The following is a 16658-nucleotide window of genomic DNA, read 5'->3' as shown; positions in this document are numbered from 1 at the left end:
CTTGTGTTAGAATACATGAGGAGGTAGATTATCTGTTCCATGCACAACTGTCTGGAAAAGTCTGCATCGTGCCACAGATAAGCTGCACATTAACACATGGCTCATGAGTGTGATTCTATACAACACAGGAAGTTGTGGCTACTAACGCAAAATGGCAGCATTTATTCTAATGATTCCTCTTTAACCAGATGCATTCTCTTTCATGGGACAATTCATTCTATGTCAACACTGCTGCAAGATACTTCTGTAGGTACAACCTTGTCACCTCAATCGAACCTAGCCCTGTCTTCTTCATTTTCTAATCTTCCTCAGTCCTGACCCTCTGAGAACCCACTAAGGGTCCTCCATCCTTGTCTGGAAGATAGTCTTGTCTGGAAGATAGTCTTCTGCAGTATGCAAACTAGATATATGATACTAAGATAGTTGTTAAGGGCTACAGGTGCAAAATACAAAGGCCTGAGTTGTGGCCCAATCACAAGGAAATTTATGCCCAGTTTATGTCGATACGATTCCCATGGTATGGCTGCACAGAGAGCTTAGTAGGGTCCCCAAAGTTTTGGGGTCAATGGACACGTTTGGAATTTTGAGAGAGTGTTGTGGGCACTCTCACACAATAGCTATCATGGGGGTTTGCCATTCATAAAATGGCTGTCATGGTGGACATGGCCAGTCACAATACTCTCATTTCCCAGAAGGCAAACTGGTGAAGCTAAAAGAAAAGTCACCTGCCCAAGGACCTACATACAAAACAGAAGTGGAGTCTGAGCTCTGAAACACAAAACTGCTCTTCTGAACCCAAATGGAGACTATGTTGGAGAATAACACTTCACTTTGCATCATGCCAGTCCTGTTGTTGTTGTTGTTGTTGTTACTACTACTACTACTGCTACAAAAGACACCTTAAGAAATAAAATAAAAACAGGAGGGGCAGGGAGCCCGGTTGGCACCAAGAGAAGTGTCCACGGGCACCACATTGGAGACCCAGTACCTTGCTGGTTTAACTGACAGGTTTGACTGTAGGACCCTTGTGGGCTGATTAGTCTGTGCAATTGGCTTCCTCTCTTCAGCATCGCAGTGTCTTGGAGGAAGCTTTCCCATGCTCACGGTGGGGTGTGCCAGTACACAAGAAACTGTTTTGAGTATGCTGTTGCATGTCGATGCCAGTAGCTTACTTGGCCCTCCAGTTGTGAAGCATGGCTGGTAAACTCTCCAGGGACTGTCTCAGTTGTGCCACCTGCCATCATTTATCCTGCAATGTCAGTGCACAAATCTGGGGCCTCATTTGTGCCCAGTGAATTTTTTGGGCCCCTTCCCAGAAAGCTTGTTCTATTTAAATGTATTGCCAACTTTAAATGACAAACCCAACAGAAGAGATATCAATCAAATAAAAGGATACGGAGGAAATCCTGAATCTCCTGCTGAATGCTTGTCAGGGGTTGGCATTTTTTACAAATTGTCTGATGTGCTGATGCTGTCAGGTGAAAAGAAAGGGCAAATTTTGTATAAGATGTGGTTATTTCAGTACACGCACATCCCTGAAATAGCAAAGATGTGAGGCAAATATAAATAAATACCCCCTTCCTCATAAAAACTTGGAAGTGTGCAGAGGAATTTCTCTGGATTCCACCAGAGTGAGCAGCTGGCCCATGTGCATCAGGGGCCAGCAAGGTCAGGCAACTGGCAAGAGCCCATGGGCTCAGAAGGGCACATCCCTGCCAGCCCAAAAGAGCTTACACTCACTGCCAACCATCAAGTGGAGATCCGTGTTGGGAGTGGGAGAAGAGACTGGTTGACATTTTTCTTCAGAGAGCTGTCTGTCACCAAATGCTTGGCTCTGAGGGACTCCTTCCTCAGAGCCAAGCATTGTGAAGACTGGAGAGCTGCCTGTCCTCTGTTTAGACAGGCCATGGAGGGCTGTTCTGGAGGAGTGGTGTCCCAGGAGATGGCCCACAGCACAGATGTGGGTTTATGATGATGTTCCAGGTAGTAGGACTTCAAGTATGTGTTCACTTTAGCCAGCCTTGTTAGTCTCATGCTGGTAACAATGTCCTTTCCATGGTGGCATCTCCTCTTCAGCTATATCAATGTTGGAGTTCATCACTGCCGTGTATTGCCAAAGTCTGTTGGACAGATAAAATACAAATGAACACATTTCCTAACAACCTGCTTTATTGATAGCTATAAATTTTTTTGCAATTAATACTAATCACATTTCAGAAATAAATCTCTGCATGTTGTTGGACCTAGCAGGTGAATCCAGCTATTGAATCTCCTGCAGATGGGTGTATTTGTTTATGCTGTTAGTGTATCAAACTTGCTTGCCCCTTGGCTGTTCATAGCAAACTTGCTCCACTGTGTATTTAAAATGGCAGCAGTCCCTATAGGTAAAACTTAGACTCCCAGTTCAGGACAAAGCTGTCCACCAGCTTTGAAATAGGAGTTCTTACCCTTTTGTTTAAACTCTCTCTCTCTCTCTCTCTCTCTCTCTCTCTCTCTCTCTCTCTCTCTCTCTCTCTCTCTCTTTGTGCTTACATTCCAGTCCTTTGTGTTATATCACAATGCAAACCATACTAAGCCCCCCAGAGTAGAAGGGTGTGCTCCCAATTTAGTTGTGATCTTGATATTTTTCCATAGATAGGCACGTGCCTACTGACGGATGGTCTCTTTCTCCCTCTGCTTGTTCTGCAGGATGTTCTTTGAGCCTGTGACCACGCCTTGTGGCCATACTTTCTGCAAAGAGTGTGTGGAGCGTTGCCTCGATCACAGGCCCAATTGCCCCCTTTGCAAGCAGAGTCTTCGAGAGGTAAGGTGATGGGCATGAAGGAAGGAAGCCCCCTGGATCTGTATTAGTTGCTTCTAATTGCCTGGAGATTGTAGATTCTGGCTTGGATCCAACTTCCTCCTTCCACCAGCAGAACAGATTCTGCTGGTGGGATGGGACTTTCTTTTCCTGTCTGCTCCCCTGTGGTCCCCTGCATGCCTCCAAATTTGCTGTGGGCAGACCCCCAACCCTAACAAGCGGATAGGGGGCTGCTGTGGGGAGGAGTGGATGAGGTCGTCTCATTCCACAGCTGGATCTGTTCCGCAGGAGGAGGTTGGATTGAAGCTTCTCTCTTTTCATGTTGGTAGGGGCATTCTTTGTCCTGCAGTTCCACCATTGAGTGGGATAATTAGTAGTAATTGCAACATATTGCTAAAGTGTCCTTGGTTAGGAAAGGCCATCTATGCTTCTAACACCGGTGTAAAAGGAAACCATTTAACAGGTTCAGCTTTATGGCAGCAATAGCTGCACCTGCCAAGACATCTGCAACATCATAATAATCCAGTGATTGTATTCATAGGCACAAAACCTTTAATTTTTAAATAAGGGATGATATGAATAGGGGAGGAGGGAAGCTAAAAGGGGACAGGAGGAGTGCAATGATGGAAAAAATGCTATTCATATTGTATTGAAAAATGAAAATAAATAAATCAAGCCATTCACAATGACCAAAACCTGGCAGTCCTAAGCATCCAGACCACCTGACAAGAAGTTCTTGGCTCCAAGTGCTAAAGCAGAATGGATTTCATAAATGTTACCAGGTATGACCTTGCATAGATAATCAGGCAGAAAACATAAGGGTAACACCCAACTGGAATGGTTTACTTAGAGAAAAGGTATCTAAGGGGACACATAATAGAGGTGTACAAAATTATGGAAGGTGTGGAGAAAGTAGATAGGGAGACATTTTTTCTCCCTCTCTCATAATAGTAGAACTTGGGGTCATCCCATGATTGGTGGGAGATCCAGGACAGATAAAAGGAAGTACTTCTTCATATAGCACATAGTTGAAATGGTGGAATTCACTTCCCCAAGATGTAGTGATGGTCACTGTGCCACGACACAGGCCCTTTACAACAGGCCTGTCATGGACACTCCTTGCTCAAGCTAAGTGCCACCACTTTATGAGCCTGAGGTGAGGTACAAACAGCACCTTTCTACAAACTATGTGGAGAAAGGGGTTAAACAGGAATAATTTCAGGAATAAAATAATGCGCTGTGAATTATATGTGCTGATGGTGAATTAATGTCAGAACGGGTGTTATATGTATATAACTGCAGATGATAAATGCCAAGGAGCCGTGTGGGATTTTTGTGGTAGTAAAACAAACTGAATAAAAATTTATTTCAATGTTCACAAACTTTGTTTCATAATAAAACTTTTCAGACCCTTGTTAAAACCTCTCATCCAATCCTTTCTCTCTTCTCATACATGCTTTCCTTTCTCTCACACCTTCACTCTTGAACTTTCTTTATTATCAGGACTGTTTAATCAAGACCAACTGACTATCTGCACACTACACTCAAAAGACAACCCTCTTTACCCTGATCCTCTAATTCTCCCCTCGAACCAAAGTACTTTAAAAACACACCCCTATCACCTCAGTCATTCCCTTATATACCCTCCTCCCCCCTCCTAAGATATTCAATCCCCACCCACTCAGGTCAACATTCTAAACACAATAGACTTACAAATCCTAGACATATATTAGGGAACTGACTTGTGGGGTATAACGCCACGGTCACCAATTTAGATGGCTTTAAAAGGGGAATGGACAAATTCATGGCTGATAAGGCTATCAATTAGGGCTCTGCACCACCTCGGGCTAAATCCCTGAAACAGAGGTGAGCCGAGCTGATTTGACCTGCCTCAGCCCAGATGTGAATCAGTACTGGGTTGGCCCTGAGGTGCTCCAAGGCTGAATTAGACCAGTACAGAAACCTCAGGACGCCATGGGCCAATTCAGAGCAGCACTGGGCCGCTTCCCTCCACCCACCTGCCTGAGAAAGCTGGCACAAGGCTGTCCATGAGTCCATTGGACTTATCTCCCGCTCCCCGCCACCACCCACCACTGAGACTTATCTGTAAATTGCATCCTCCTCCCAGAGAGCCAAGCTGCATTTTATAGTTAAGATCAAGGTGGCTTTCTATTTTTATAATATCTATGGCTGAAACCTACAGCAGCCATAAAGAGGAATGGCCCTTTTTCGACTGCCATAGTTTGTGGCCATAAATATAGTAAAAATAGAGAGTCACCATGATTTTAAATATAAAATGTGGTCCGGCTCTCTGGGAGGAGGATGTAATTTACAGGTAAGTCCCAGCAGCAGCAGAGAGGCTTGAAGGGAGGGGGCAAGGGGGCTGCAAGCATGGAATGGGGAGTCAGGAGTCCCATGGACTCTTGGTCGGCCTTGTGCCCAGCTTTCCCATGGACTCCTGATTGGCTTTCACCCAGAAACATGCAAGGCTGAGTCGCTTCATGGTGGGGGCGGGGGAGGGAAGGAATCTTGCTTTGGTGGCAAGTCAGGCACCTCCCAAAGTGCCCTGAGTCAAATTGGGGCCATTTTAGAGGCTCTGAAATAGCCTCCAAGGTGAGTTGGGGGGCTGAGCACAGCCCTACTATCAATGGCTGCTAGTCCTGATGGCTATATGCTACCTCCAGTATTAGAGGCAGTAAGCCGATGAGCACCAGTTGCTGTGGAACATGGGAAGGAGGAACATGTGCAATTTGTGGGTTTCCTGTGCACAGCTGTTTGGCCACTGTGTGAACAGAGTGCTGGACTAAATGGATCTTGGTCTGATCCAGCGTGGCTCTTCTTAGGTTCTAAATATGTAACGTCTTTGGTTTCTTCCAGTATCTGAGAGCTGGAAAATACAATACCACAGTGCTGCTGGAGGAGCTTATGACAACTGTCTTTCCATCACAACTGGCAGAAAGAAAATTGGTACACCAGGCTGAAATGACAGAACTTTCGAAGTAAACAGAGACCTATGTACCTGTGCCTGTTGCCTGTGTGTGTCACGCACACATAATATTGGGAAGGGAGAGATGTCATGTCACTATAGTTTGAAGTAATATCATCTACAATACTATACATATCTATTTGGAACTAAGCCCATTGAGTTTTGATGGGATGGCTCCCAGGTAAATTTGTATGAGATTGTAACTCTAGGGAACTACATTGTAGTACAGCCTTCCCAATCTGGCACCCTTCAAATGTTTTGGACTACAATTCCCAGCATTCCTGTTGCATATGCTGATTGGGGCTGATGGGAATTGAAACTCCAAACATTTGGAGGACACCAGGTTGGGGAAGACTGTCACAGAAAGACTGTCCAAAGAAAAAGGGGCCAATAGTAGCATTCTGATAATTATTTTATTCTTATTCTTGCATTTATATCCCACTTTTTTTCCTCTTGCAAGGAACCCAAGACAGCTTACACAGTCCTCTTCATTTATCCTCACAACAACCTTGTGAGGTAGGTTAGGTTGAGAGTCACTGGCCCAAAGTCACCCTGGGAGCTTCATGGCTGAATGGGGACTAGAACCTGGATGTCTGGAGCCCCAGTCCGACATTCTAACCCATACATGAGACTGGGGCAGGATCTACACTACTGCTTTAAAATGGTATAAAACAGTAGTGAGTGACAACTGTTGAGGCCCGGAATACAGCTGGTGGGGGAGCACTCCATATACAGTGTTCAACCCAAAAAACAATCCTTATTTTTTGTTAGTATTGTTTACAATATTATCAGTGAGTATATAGAAATTTTGTAACTTTTTGAACTAGCAAAACACAGACGTTGCATAAGGAATTGAATTGCAATTAACTGAAATCACAGGAGGCTCAATAGATTAATAACCTTATATTTATTCTTGTCCTGCTTGTGGGTTTCCCTGTGGGCAGCTGGTTGGCCACTGTGTGATGGACACATTGCTGGACTAGATGGACCCTTGGTCTGATCCAATATGGTACTTCTTATGTTCTTATTGGAATGCCTCTACTGAGTCTTAGCTATTAACAGTAAGAGCTTTACGCTACAGTATTTTTGTATATTTTCGCCGCCTCTTTTTCCTTCACCCCATCACCTTCTGTCTTTGGCCCCATCCACCACTGGAAGATACCCCTCAAGTGCTTCTCTGATATTGAGTTCAGCTCTAGGGTGGGAAGAAGTTCCCCACATGTCCAAGAGTACACTCATAAATGGGGCCGGTGATATCTCCTACTGTAATGTGTTCCTATTTATCCGCACTGGGAACATGTGATCACACTGCTTCCATCTTCTTCCTGCAGCCTGACCAAGAATATCCCCATCTTTGTGTGCACAATGTCATTTCCAGGCATTGTGTGTCCCCTTCATGTGTTTGAACCTCGCTACCGTCTCATGATGCGAAGATGTCAGGAGACTGGCACAAAGATGTTTGGCATGTGCATGTTTGAGAATGGGAAGAGGTAAGTGGCAAGGAAGGCATCAGATGCTGGCTGTGGGATGCTGGGAATTGTAGGATTCCACCCCCACCCACCCGTCTAAACATGCGTAGGTATGTGCCCTAAATTGCTTTTAAACTGAATTGGTTGTGTTTGGTTTTCTGATTGGAGACTTGTTGATTAATTCATTTTAAAATAATATATATATTTGTCTGGTTTTTATATTGGATTTGTTTATTTTTGATGTTGTGTCCACCACCCTGGGATCCTGTTGATGAAGAGTACTTTATAAATTCTAAAAACAAATAACCAAAATAAATAAATCAAGCTGAACAATGAAGATTAATTTGCATTCCACTGAAGCCCTTCTCACATGCTCGCTCCATGTGTGGGGCCCATGGTGGAAGGTAGAGTGGGGCCGTGCCTCCTGGTGCTGCACGCCATGCCTGTCCTGCACCCCCCCCCCATCTGCACATTTAGAGTAGAGATCTGCTGCTCACGCATGGGTGCCCCATTGCAGAGGTCTGCACTCCACATGCAAATATCTGTGGCCAGCCAGGAGACACAGCCCCTCTTTATGTGCTTTATGTGTCTCACAGGGTGGGGCAACCGCACATGGAGGGAAAGTGTGCATAGGGTTTATGGCAGTAATTATTCTGGATCATCTAGTAGTCCTAGAGATACATTGAAGATGTATTGCCTCTCTGCTATAAGTGGATGTTTAGTAACAGTAACACACAAAAGACACAAGTAAGGGTGTGTGTGTGTGTGTGTGTGTGTATAAGGTTGTCATCAACAAAGTATGCATTAAATAAAGGCAGTTGTGTTGGCCATAAGAAAAAATCTATATTAGTGTAATACCTTTATTAAGGCAACACAAAGTTCACCAAAACTCTTCAAGCTTTTGAGATCTCCACATCTCTTCAACAGGCAACATGTTACAAAAGGTTGATGGGGGTGGGAATAGGAGTGGGGAGAGGCAGTTTCACAGGATGCTGTAGCCGGGATGTCTTAATTTAGTCAGAGTCCTAAGAAGATATGAAGGAGGAAGGTTTGCAGATGTTCCACTTGGGCTCTCCCAGGTGATGCGATGGTTTCCCAGTGCCCTTTGGACCACTGGGAACAAGAAAACAGAAGGCAGTAGACAGTGACTGCATTCATTTATGAGGGGCAGGTTTACTAGTGTTGAGTGGCTGCATCTTGGATGAGTCAGGGTGGTGGTCCTGCTGTGTCCAGGCAAGCCACAAAACCATCTCTTCTCTCTATCTCAGCTTCCCATCTCCAAAGGAGATGACGACGAGAATGACTTCCAGCTTTGCCAAGAGGAACAGAAGCCCTACCGGGGATGGGTGGGAGATGAGGGGCACACATGCTTTGGGAGAGATAATAGCCCAGGATTTGAGTCATCAAACCATGTAAACATAGCTCCTCTCAATAGCATTTTCCTTCTCTTCAGTTTTGCTGACTTTGGCTGCATGCTTGAGATTCAGAAAATAGTATTCCTGCCTGATGGACGATCTTTAGTGGACACAGTAGGCAAGCGGAGGTTCCGGGTTTTGAGACGCAGCCACCGGGATGGCTACAACACTGCTGATATTGAGTACTTGGATGACAAGAAGGTGGGTGGTTCCGTGTGAGTTGTCCTACAGAGGCTGTGGTTAACTTGGAACAATACACCAGAGGGAATGAAAGTTCCTCTGCCAGAAAAAGCATATATTCCATTGGCTTTATAGCATACAGGTCACCTTTGGGGAGATGTAAGGGCCAAGGCTCAGGGGGAGAGCACCTACTTTGCATGCAGAAGGCCCTGAATTAAAACCCTTGGAGATCTCCAGGTAGAGCTGTGAAGACCCCTACCTGAAACCCTTGGAGAGGTGATGCAAGCCAGTAGACAGTGTATACAATACTGAGTTAAATGGACTCTGTAGAAGGCAGCTTCCTATATTGCTTTGTGTGGTGCATGTGATAGCTATTCATGCCACTGAATGTCTAAGAGCACAACCCTGTGCATGTTAAGATGGAAAAAAGTCCTACAACTTTCCTGTCTCAACATGCATAGGCTTGCACCTTAAATGGTTGCAGTGATAGATGCTTCATTTTGGTTGAAAGTTCTGTGCAACAGAGATGCAAAACAAGTGAGCCCCAAAACTAAAGAATTTCAGCTGATTTATTACCCTGTCTTTAAACTATTAATTAAATTTAAATACATTTTGCAGATTAACCAAAGTGGCCTTTTGGAATATTGATAGAAGTGAAAGAGCTTACAATTAAAGAAAGAAAAGCTATCCCTTGTTGTCAGAAGGAAAGGCCATCTCTAAGTATGTCTTCCCCCACCACTTCCTTTTAAGAGTAATGCAGAAAAACAGAAAAACCGGAAAGGGCCTCCCTCCGAAAGTATGGCATTAACTTCACTTGTTAAAATTGTCCCTGCCAATTAATTAGCCAAAGCTGATATGCTGGTGGATGCTTGCAACCACAAAGGTGATAGCTTTTATCTATTTTGTATCTGTTGGTGGATGAGCAACCACATGGGGCTCTCCTTCAGGTAGCTGATGCAATTATTACATAGCCCTCCTTAAAATGAATCTTGAGATTATGCAGATTCAGTTGTGCAAATTAGCTGTTGCTCAAGCTATCTTGATCAAGAGTGTCCACAGGCATCTCAAAGTCATCAAAGAAAAGTGGGGTCTGACCTAAGGCCACACTTTCCCTGCTCCTCTGTGTATCTTGTAACTGTGTACCAACATCACTTAGTTTATATCAAGTGACTTGTGTTTATTCTTGGCTTCTTTCTCTCTCTCTCTTTCTGCTGTTCTGCTTTCAACACTGGGTCAAACCCTTGCACTTTTCCTTGCTCCATCGCCCACTCCCAATGTCTTCCTTCTACTAACCTCTCGGTGTAGGTGGAAGGAGAAGAGCTGGCTGAGCTTCAGAATTTGCATGACTATACATACCAGCTAACTGAGAGATTTTATGACCACGGGGACACCACCTTCAGACAACTCTTGATTCACCATGGACCTCTTCCTGAGAAAGAGGAGGACATCCAGGTATTGATTGCTCTCTCCAGGCATCTATAATTGGGAGCCGCCCATGTTCTAAAGCAGGTGTGTGGAACTTTAGGTCCACGAACTGAATCCAGACTGCCTCGGGCCCCAACTCAGCCCTCTGGATTTCCCAGACGCCAATGCCCACTTCCCCTGCCCCACCCCTTTCTTTTGACCTGGGATTTTGTGCATTTCACCCCATTATTAAAGGTTGAAATGCCTCTCTAAGGCTAAGTTACTGGCAGTAAAAACTATAAGTTAAAATATGATGGTGTTTTTGATATTTTGGCCTTCACTCCTGGCCACCACTGGCATGCCCCACCCCTACCCCACCCTGAGAGCTTCTCTGAATTGAATTCAGAGCTTGGGTTGAAAGACTTTCAACACTCGTGTTCTAAAGCACAATGAACCAGGATAAATGGAACTGTGGAATGCCCTCCCCTTGGAGGCCCGATTGGCGCCAACATTGATTGCTCTACCCTGTGCCTGTTTGGTGCATTCTCTTCCCCTTCTTATTGTTTTATTATGATTTTATTAGAATGTAAGCCTATGCGGCAGGGTTTTGCTATTTTATTGTTTTACTCTGTACAGCACCATGTACATTGATGGCGCTATATAAATAAATAATAATAAATTAAAATAATAATAATAAATTGCATTTCAACGCCAAGTAAAAACATGGCTTTTTAACAAAGCCTTTGATGGTTAAACTCACTGGCACATTGTTTTAACTGTTTTAACTGTATCTATTGCTTTTAAATTATATATTGTTTTAACTTGGATCATGGTTTAATTTGTTTTTAACTGTGCATATTTATTGTTTTATACTGTATGTTTTTATCTGTATGCCGCTCTGAGATCTTAATTTATTTATTTTATTATTTATTATTTTATTTTAGTTATTACATTTTTATACCGCCCAATAGCTGAAGCTCTCTGGGCGGTTCACAAAAATTAAAACCATAATAAAACAACCAACAGGTTAAAAACACAAATACAAAATACAGTATAAAAAGCACAACCGCGATAAAACCACGCAGCAAAATTGATATAAGATTAAAATACAGAGTTAGAACAGTAAAATTTAAATTTAAGTTAAAATTAAGCGCTAAAATACTGAGAGAATAAAAAGGTTTTCAGCTGGCGACGAAAAGAGTACAGTGTAGGCGCCAGGCGGACCTCTCTGGGGAGCTCATTCCACAGCCAGGGTGCCACAGCAGAGAAAGGGCGGTGATATAGGGCAGGATATAAATGTTTTAAATAAATAAATATGTAAATAAATAAATAAATAAAAAAGCCAGAAGGTGAGGTTTTTGGAGTCATGGTATTCCCATTTAATTTCTGTATGTGCTGAAAAATCCCAACCCTTCGGATATTTATGCATGGCTGCAATGATGTACAAAGTCTCTTGGACTGTCATAGGTTTTGTAACATCCCATTGTCCACAGTCCCATTCTAAAAGCCTCATACAGTATATCGAATGCTCGCAGGATTACATATATGAGCCATGCTGACCATTTATCAGATACAGCATATTTGTGTGAGGTCCCAGTATGTTCACAACACTTCTTGATGAGAGCGGATGCTACTGCAGTAGCATTAACTCACACTGCAGTAATGCAATCTATTGGGCTGGTTTTAAAGGCACTGGAAAACATGCCACAGGCCATGAAATTGCAGTGGTTATTGCACTGCATCTCAAGCTCTGCTTTACTGGTGCTTTGACTTATTGATTCAGCCTAACTATGATACTAACATTCCATTCCATTGTGTTATGCTTTTCACACAGCTGATCCAGCTATTCATGCAGTGGGCCAATGGCCTGCAGCCAAGTAATCCTTTCAGTTTAGAAACAGCCATGATTTTTAAAGAGCCCAAGTACAGTACAACCTTCTGCATCCTGTGATTAATCTGTTCCAACTTATTGGGAGCTCAATGAGGCATAAGAAGTTAAGAACAGCTCTGCTAAAGCTTACTTACCTGGGAATAAATAGGGCTTATTCCCAGATAGATATGCATACTATTGTTCTGTCAGTAGAATCAGTGGTCCATCTAGCCTTCAATCCTGTTATCTATAGGTACCTGTTGATCTTGGCCAAATTGTGTAGACTAGGGGTGGGCGTGGCCCTCCAGATGTTTGGCTTACAACTCCTATCATCCCTCACCATTGGATATGCTGTCTAGAGCTGATGGGAGTTGTAGGCCAAAACATCCGGAGGGCCTCAAGTTGCCCAACCCTGGTGTAGACAGTAGTGCAAACGCACACACACACACTAAACGGTTGGGACAAAGAATCTTGACCCAGCATTGCCAAGAGTTCAACTTCCATTTAGATACCTAAATATTTAAGTATCCAAACCACCAAATTGTTCCCCGGTTCCTTTTATTAAATAGTTTTCAAAGGAGCTGACCATGATAGAGAAATAGATGGTGTGCTGTTTCACATAGCTCCCTCAACTATAGAAGCGGAGAAAAACCAGTCCATTTGTTACTTGCCAGCCAAGGCCATTAAAGTACCTTTGGTCCAAATATTTGAACCTAGACCACCACATTCACTCCTTGGGCATATTTGATCAGTTAAGCACAGTTTTACAGAAAGTTGGAGATTTTGTTTGTTGGTCTCAAGGGTCAACATAAGCTTCTTTTTGGTTTGTTGTCTTTACTTTCTTGCCCAAACCTGTCTCTTGCACAAACCTATTTCTGGAGTTTGTTTACAATATGTGCACACTGCAAAATAGATGAGCTGATCTATTCAAAGCCCTCTTTCCCAGAAACTAAATGCTATGGCTTCCCAAAAGACTGCCTCTGAATGCCTAGGAACTCAGCTGTCTGAGTTTTTAAGTTGCTTAAAAAATAATTTAATTTCAGTTTTTCTTGATGTGTATGTAGTTCATTGATTTGCCAAGGGTTTATTTTGCCTCATAAGCCGTATAAGTCAAGTGAGTCTGGTGTGGCCAAAGCAGTTCAGAGTTTTCCTGGTTTGTTTCGCTGCTCGTATTGGCAGGAGGAGCAAGTGGGAAGTATTGAACAGCATGCGCCAACTTGCTTGTTTGTTCACAATAAGCCAAAATTCTAAAGAATTCTGATGTATTGCTATTTGTGAACTGAGCCGTTTAGTCACACATTCAATATTAAAGAATCTACATGATGACAGGTAGTAAGTATTCTGCTGATGGAGGAAGTATTCCTTCATACTACTCAACATCCCTCAAACCAAATCTTGATGTGGTCAAATTTGCTATCTGCAGTGGTCCCAATGGGACTGGCCCTAAACTATTTCCTGTGTGCAGACATGGAATCCCTGCCACAATCTGTTTACATATTTTCCCATGCATATTTCTCCATTAGGCATCTCCAGATGGACCAGTTTGGTGTTGGTGGCTTATATCCATCTTGCCCCTTGACTTGACCCGTAAGTTGACGATCTTCTCTGACACATCCCTGAAGGCTCGTCTCACCCATCTAAAGCATATTCTGAATGTCATTCTGGAAAACCGCGACTACAATAGCTAATTTTCAGACTTTGTCCCGAGAAGAAGGTTATGAATACCATAGAAGGAAGAAATACAATGGGTTTATGCTATATCACACATCATTTTTCTCTGTGAAGTTGGGCTAAAGAACTCCGCCTGATATGATGTTTCTTTATGTGTTTTCTGTGTCCGGATTATTTTGTTTTATTGTAGAACTGACCTCAGCAATAGGCCATGAACCAGTAAAATGAAGCTGGTGTGCAATAGTAAAAAGAATCATTAGCAATGATACACCGTCCATAGGAGATTTTTTTTTTTAGGGTGGGGAGAGAATCTTCAGTTGACCTTGTTAGGATAAAAGAATACTGAGTCTAGATATGAAATCTGTCCAAGAAACCGGACTGACATGCCTTTTCTTGTGCTAAGCAAAGAAATCTCTAAGTAACTTATCACCCACCTGCAAAGCAAAAAGGAAATCCAATCGCAAAGGCTTTCTAAGTTTTATCCTCTTACTTCTTAGCGATATTTGGGTAGGATTATTGAAAACTCTGCAAAATGTATATTCCATTTCTCGAATTTTAAACCATTCCCCTGAAGCTGCTGTTAGCTGCAGAGCAGGAAAAGGCTAGGTACAATGCAGCACAGCCGTGATCCAAATTGCACCATTGGATGTTATTTTTTTATATAGTGAAAGAAAAATGTAGTGGAGATTAGATCATATGGGTCATGTGTAGCTGGGCTCTTGGACATGACGTGAAGTGAAGACAAATGCTGGAGAATAAGATTGTAGGTTAGAAATACTTCTATATGATAAGGGACTAACAAACATGACTTTGAAGTATGTCTCACTCCCAGGCAATGTAGTTAGGCTCAGGCTGCTCATGGATAAAACATTTAGCCTACAAAGGATGGCTGAAGAGAAATTTGAAAGAGAAAACAAAATTGTGGAATCCATTGCTATGGGATGGAGGGAAGAGCTAAAAGATGAGCAATCATCTGAAAAGTATTAGTCAAAAATATCTAGATTTTGAAATACTAGGATGGTTAAGTATTCAGCTATATCAAGTTGTCCAGTTATTGTGTATCCTGCTAGACAAATTTATAAGGGATACAAAAACAACTTGAAAGGCTAACAAATGTATTGTGACATGATATATTGTTGGAGATGGACGTGCACATACATGGGCCCGGTATAAGAATCGACTTCACAAAGGTGAAATGTCCTTCATTTCTTCATTTTTAAAGTGCCTCAGGATCCTGGTTTTGTTACAGCAGCCTAATGTGCCTACGGTTATAACATTTGCCCTAGATGGAATATTAACAGTTATTAGGTAGAATGCTCTTGACCCCCAGCACTAAGACTGTAGCATTGGCAAGGGAACAACAAAAGCTCATGGACTTTATTACAACTTTTGCCCTCTTATAAACTTCTTCAGGCATCTGGATGTTCTTAAATTCTTACCTGACCCTTCCTAATAACAGTTTACAATACTGGCTTGATTTGCTATTTGTCTGGCCTGCTTAAAAAAAGAACTCAAAGTTTGTTGGAGTCAGATAAAGCTTCTGTTTAAATTATATAGGTTTGACAGATTAACAACAATAAACATATTAGAATTAGTAACTCACAACATGTTTTCTGGATCAAGCAGAACCCCACCACTATATTCCTTGACCCACCGACCCCTAATAAAATATGACTAATTTGAAGAGAAAAGGGTGGGTGGGTGGGTGAGAGGATTCACCTGCAGATGGGTGAAAACTACCCAAAAAAGCAACTTTCCAAGAACATGACTAGAGATGGCTGCCATCTTTAATCAAACTGATACTGGTTTTCCTCATAGGTGTGCTCCATACACACTTGTTTTCCCGGAAGCTTCCACCCGGAAGACGCTTACGGAGCAATTGCATCTGGCAATTGAACCTAAACATGTAAATCACGATTTGCTTTAGAAATACACGGAACATTGAAATCAGACATTAAAGAGCACTTTTTATTTTTATTTTACATTTTATCTCCGTTAATTTTATTCAGCTAAGAAGAATCCAGACACAAAGACTTAATTTTGTTTTATTTTGAAGCTGATCCTTCTGTACACACATTGCGTCAGGTGTAATATGAAGGCTGATGAGTGGCTGCCTTCATTCAGATACGAGTTAATACCTATGACATCTAGGGAGGCACTTCCCCATCTTTTTGAGCACTACAGAGCTATATTAGTAGTTCAGCCCCAGCCACAATCCTATGTCTGAATGCCAAGGAAACAGTGCTTTGTGGAGAACCTTCTGGGCAAGCATGTCAGGAGCCTCATGCCTGCAGTGGGTGGGTCCACATCCTAGAGTGACCCCACTGCTATCATGTGGCCCCATGACAGGATTGCCTACATGGACACACACACTGCGCCTCTCCCACTGCAGTCAGCCTATTAAAAGCTTCCATGGGTACTAGTGTTCGGAGATAAGGCAGGGAATCTGGCAGTCTGGGTGGGGTGCTCCAGTGAGCCATAGGCTTCCCCTCCCTGGCTTGCAAGTATAAACCTAAGTATGTTCAGTACCAATCCATCCATTTTTGCATGAAAGAAATCAATCAATATAGGATTGGTGGCTAAATTGGAGAAATTTGGGGGTGTTGGGCTACTTATTGAATGGGGCGCCACCAGTTTGGGGGCTTCTGCAAATGCCATTTTCATACAACCTAAGACTCAAAAGTCTCTGAGCCAGGGAAAATCTTAATATGACATCTGTTCTGGGTATGGGAGGTTTACTTGGTATCTAGACTTGAAAACATGATAATGTAATCTCCCCAACATAACACAGTTTGAACATGTTTTGGAAAATGTAAGGAAGTGTGGGAACAATCAGGAACTGAAGGCTTTCCGGAACTTTTTT

The 16658-nt window shown here is 42.8% G+C and overlaps 1 protein-coding gene across 1 annotated transcript in view; it reads left to right on the top strand.

The window, feature by feature from the left end:
- The window catches only part of LOC134394989 (LON peptidase N-terminal domain and RING finger protein 1-like), a 35060-nt gene extending 19589 nt beyond the window's left edge, over positions 1-15471 (top strand). Inside the window, exons 7-12 of the mRNA XM_063120904.1 lie at positions 2689-2803; positions 5678-5799; positions 7118-7276; positions 8709-8871; positions 10156-10302; positions 13648-15471. Of these exons, the coding sequence (XP_062976974.1) occupies positions 2689-2803; positions 5678-5799; positions 7118-7276; positions 8709-8871; positions 10156-10302; positions 13648-13812 (871 nt within the window). The 3' untranslated portion in view covers positions 13813-15471. The remainder of the gene's footprint in view (positions 1-2688; positions 2804-5677; positions 5800-7117; positions 7277-8708; positions 8872-10155; positions 10303-13647) is intronic.
- The last annotated feature ends 1187 nt before the right edge of the window (positions 15472-16658 follow it).

This window comes from Elgaria multicarinata, chromosome 3 (genome assembly GCF_023053635.1).
Source record: "Elgaria multicarinata webbii isolate HBS135686 ecotype San Diego chromosome 3, rElgMul1.1.pri, whole genome shotgun sequence".
Taxonomy (NCBI): Eukaryota; Metazoa; Chordata; class Lepidosauria; order Squamata; family Anguidae; genus Elgaria; species Elgaria multicarinata.
This window is presented reverse-complemented; position numbering and strand designations above follow the sequence as displayed.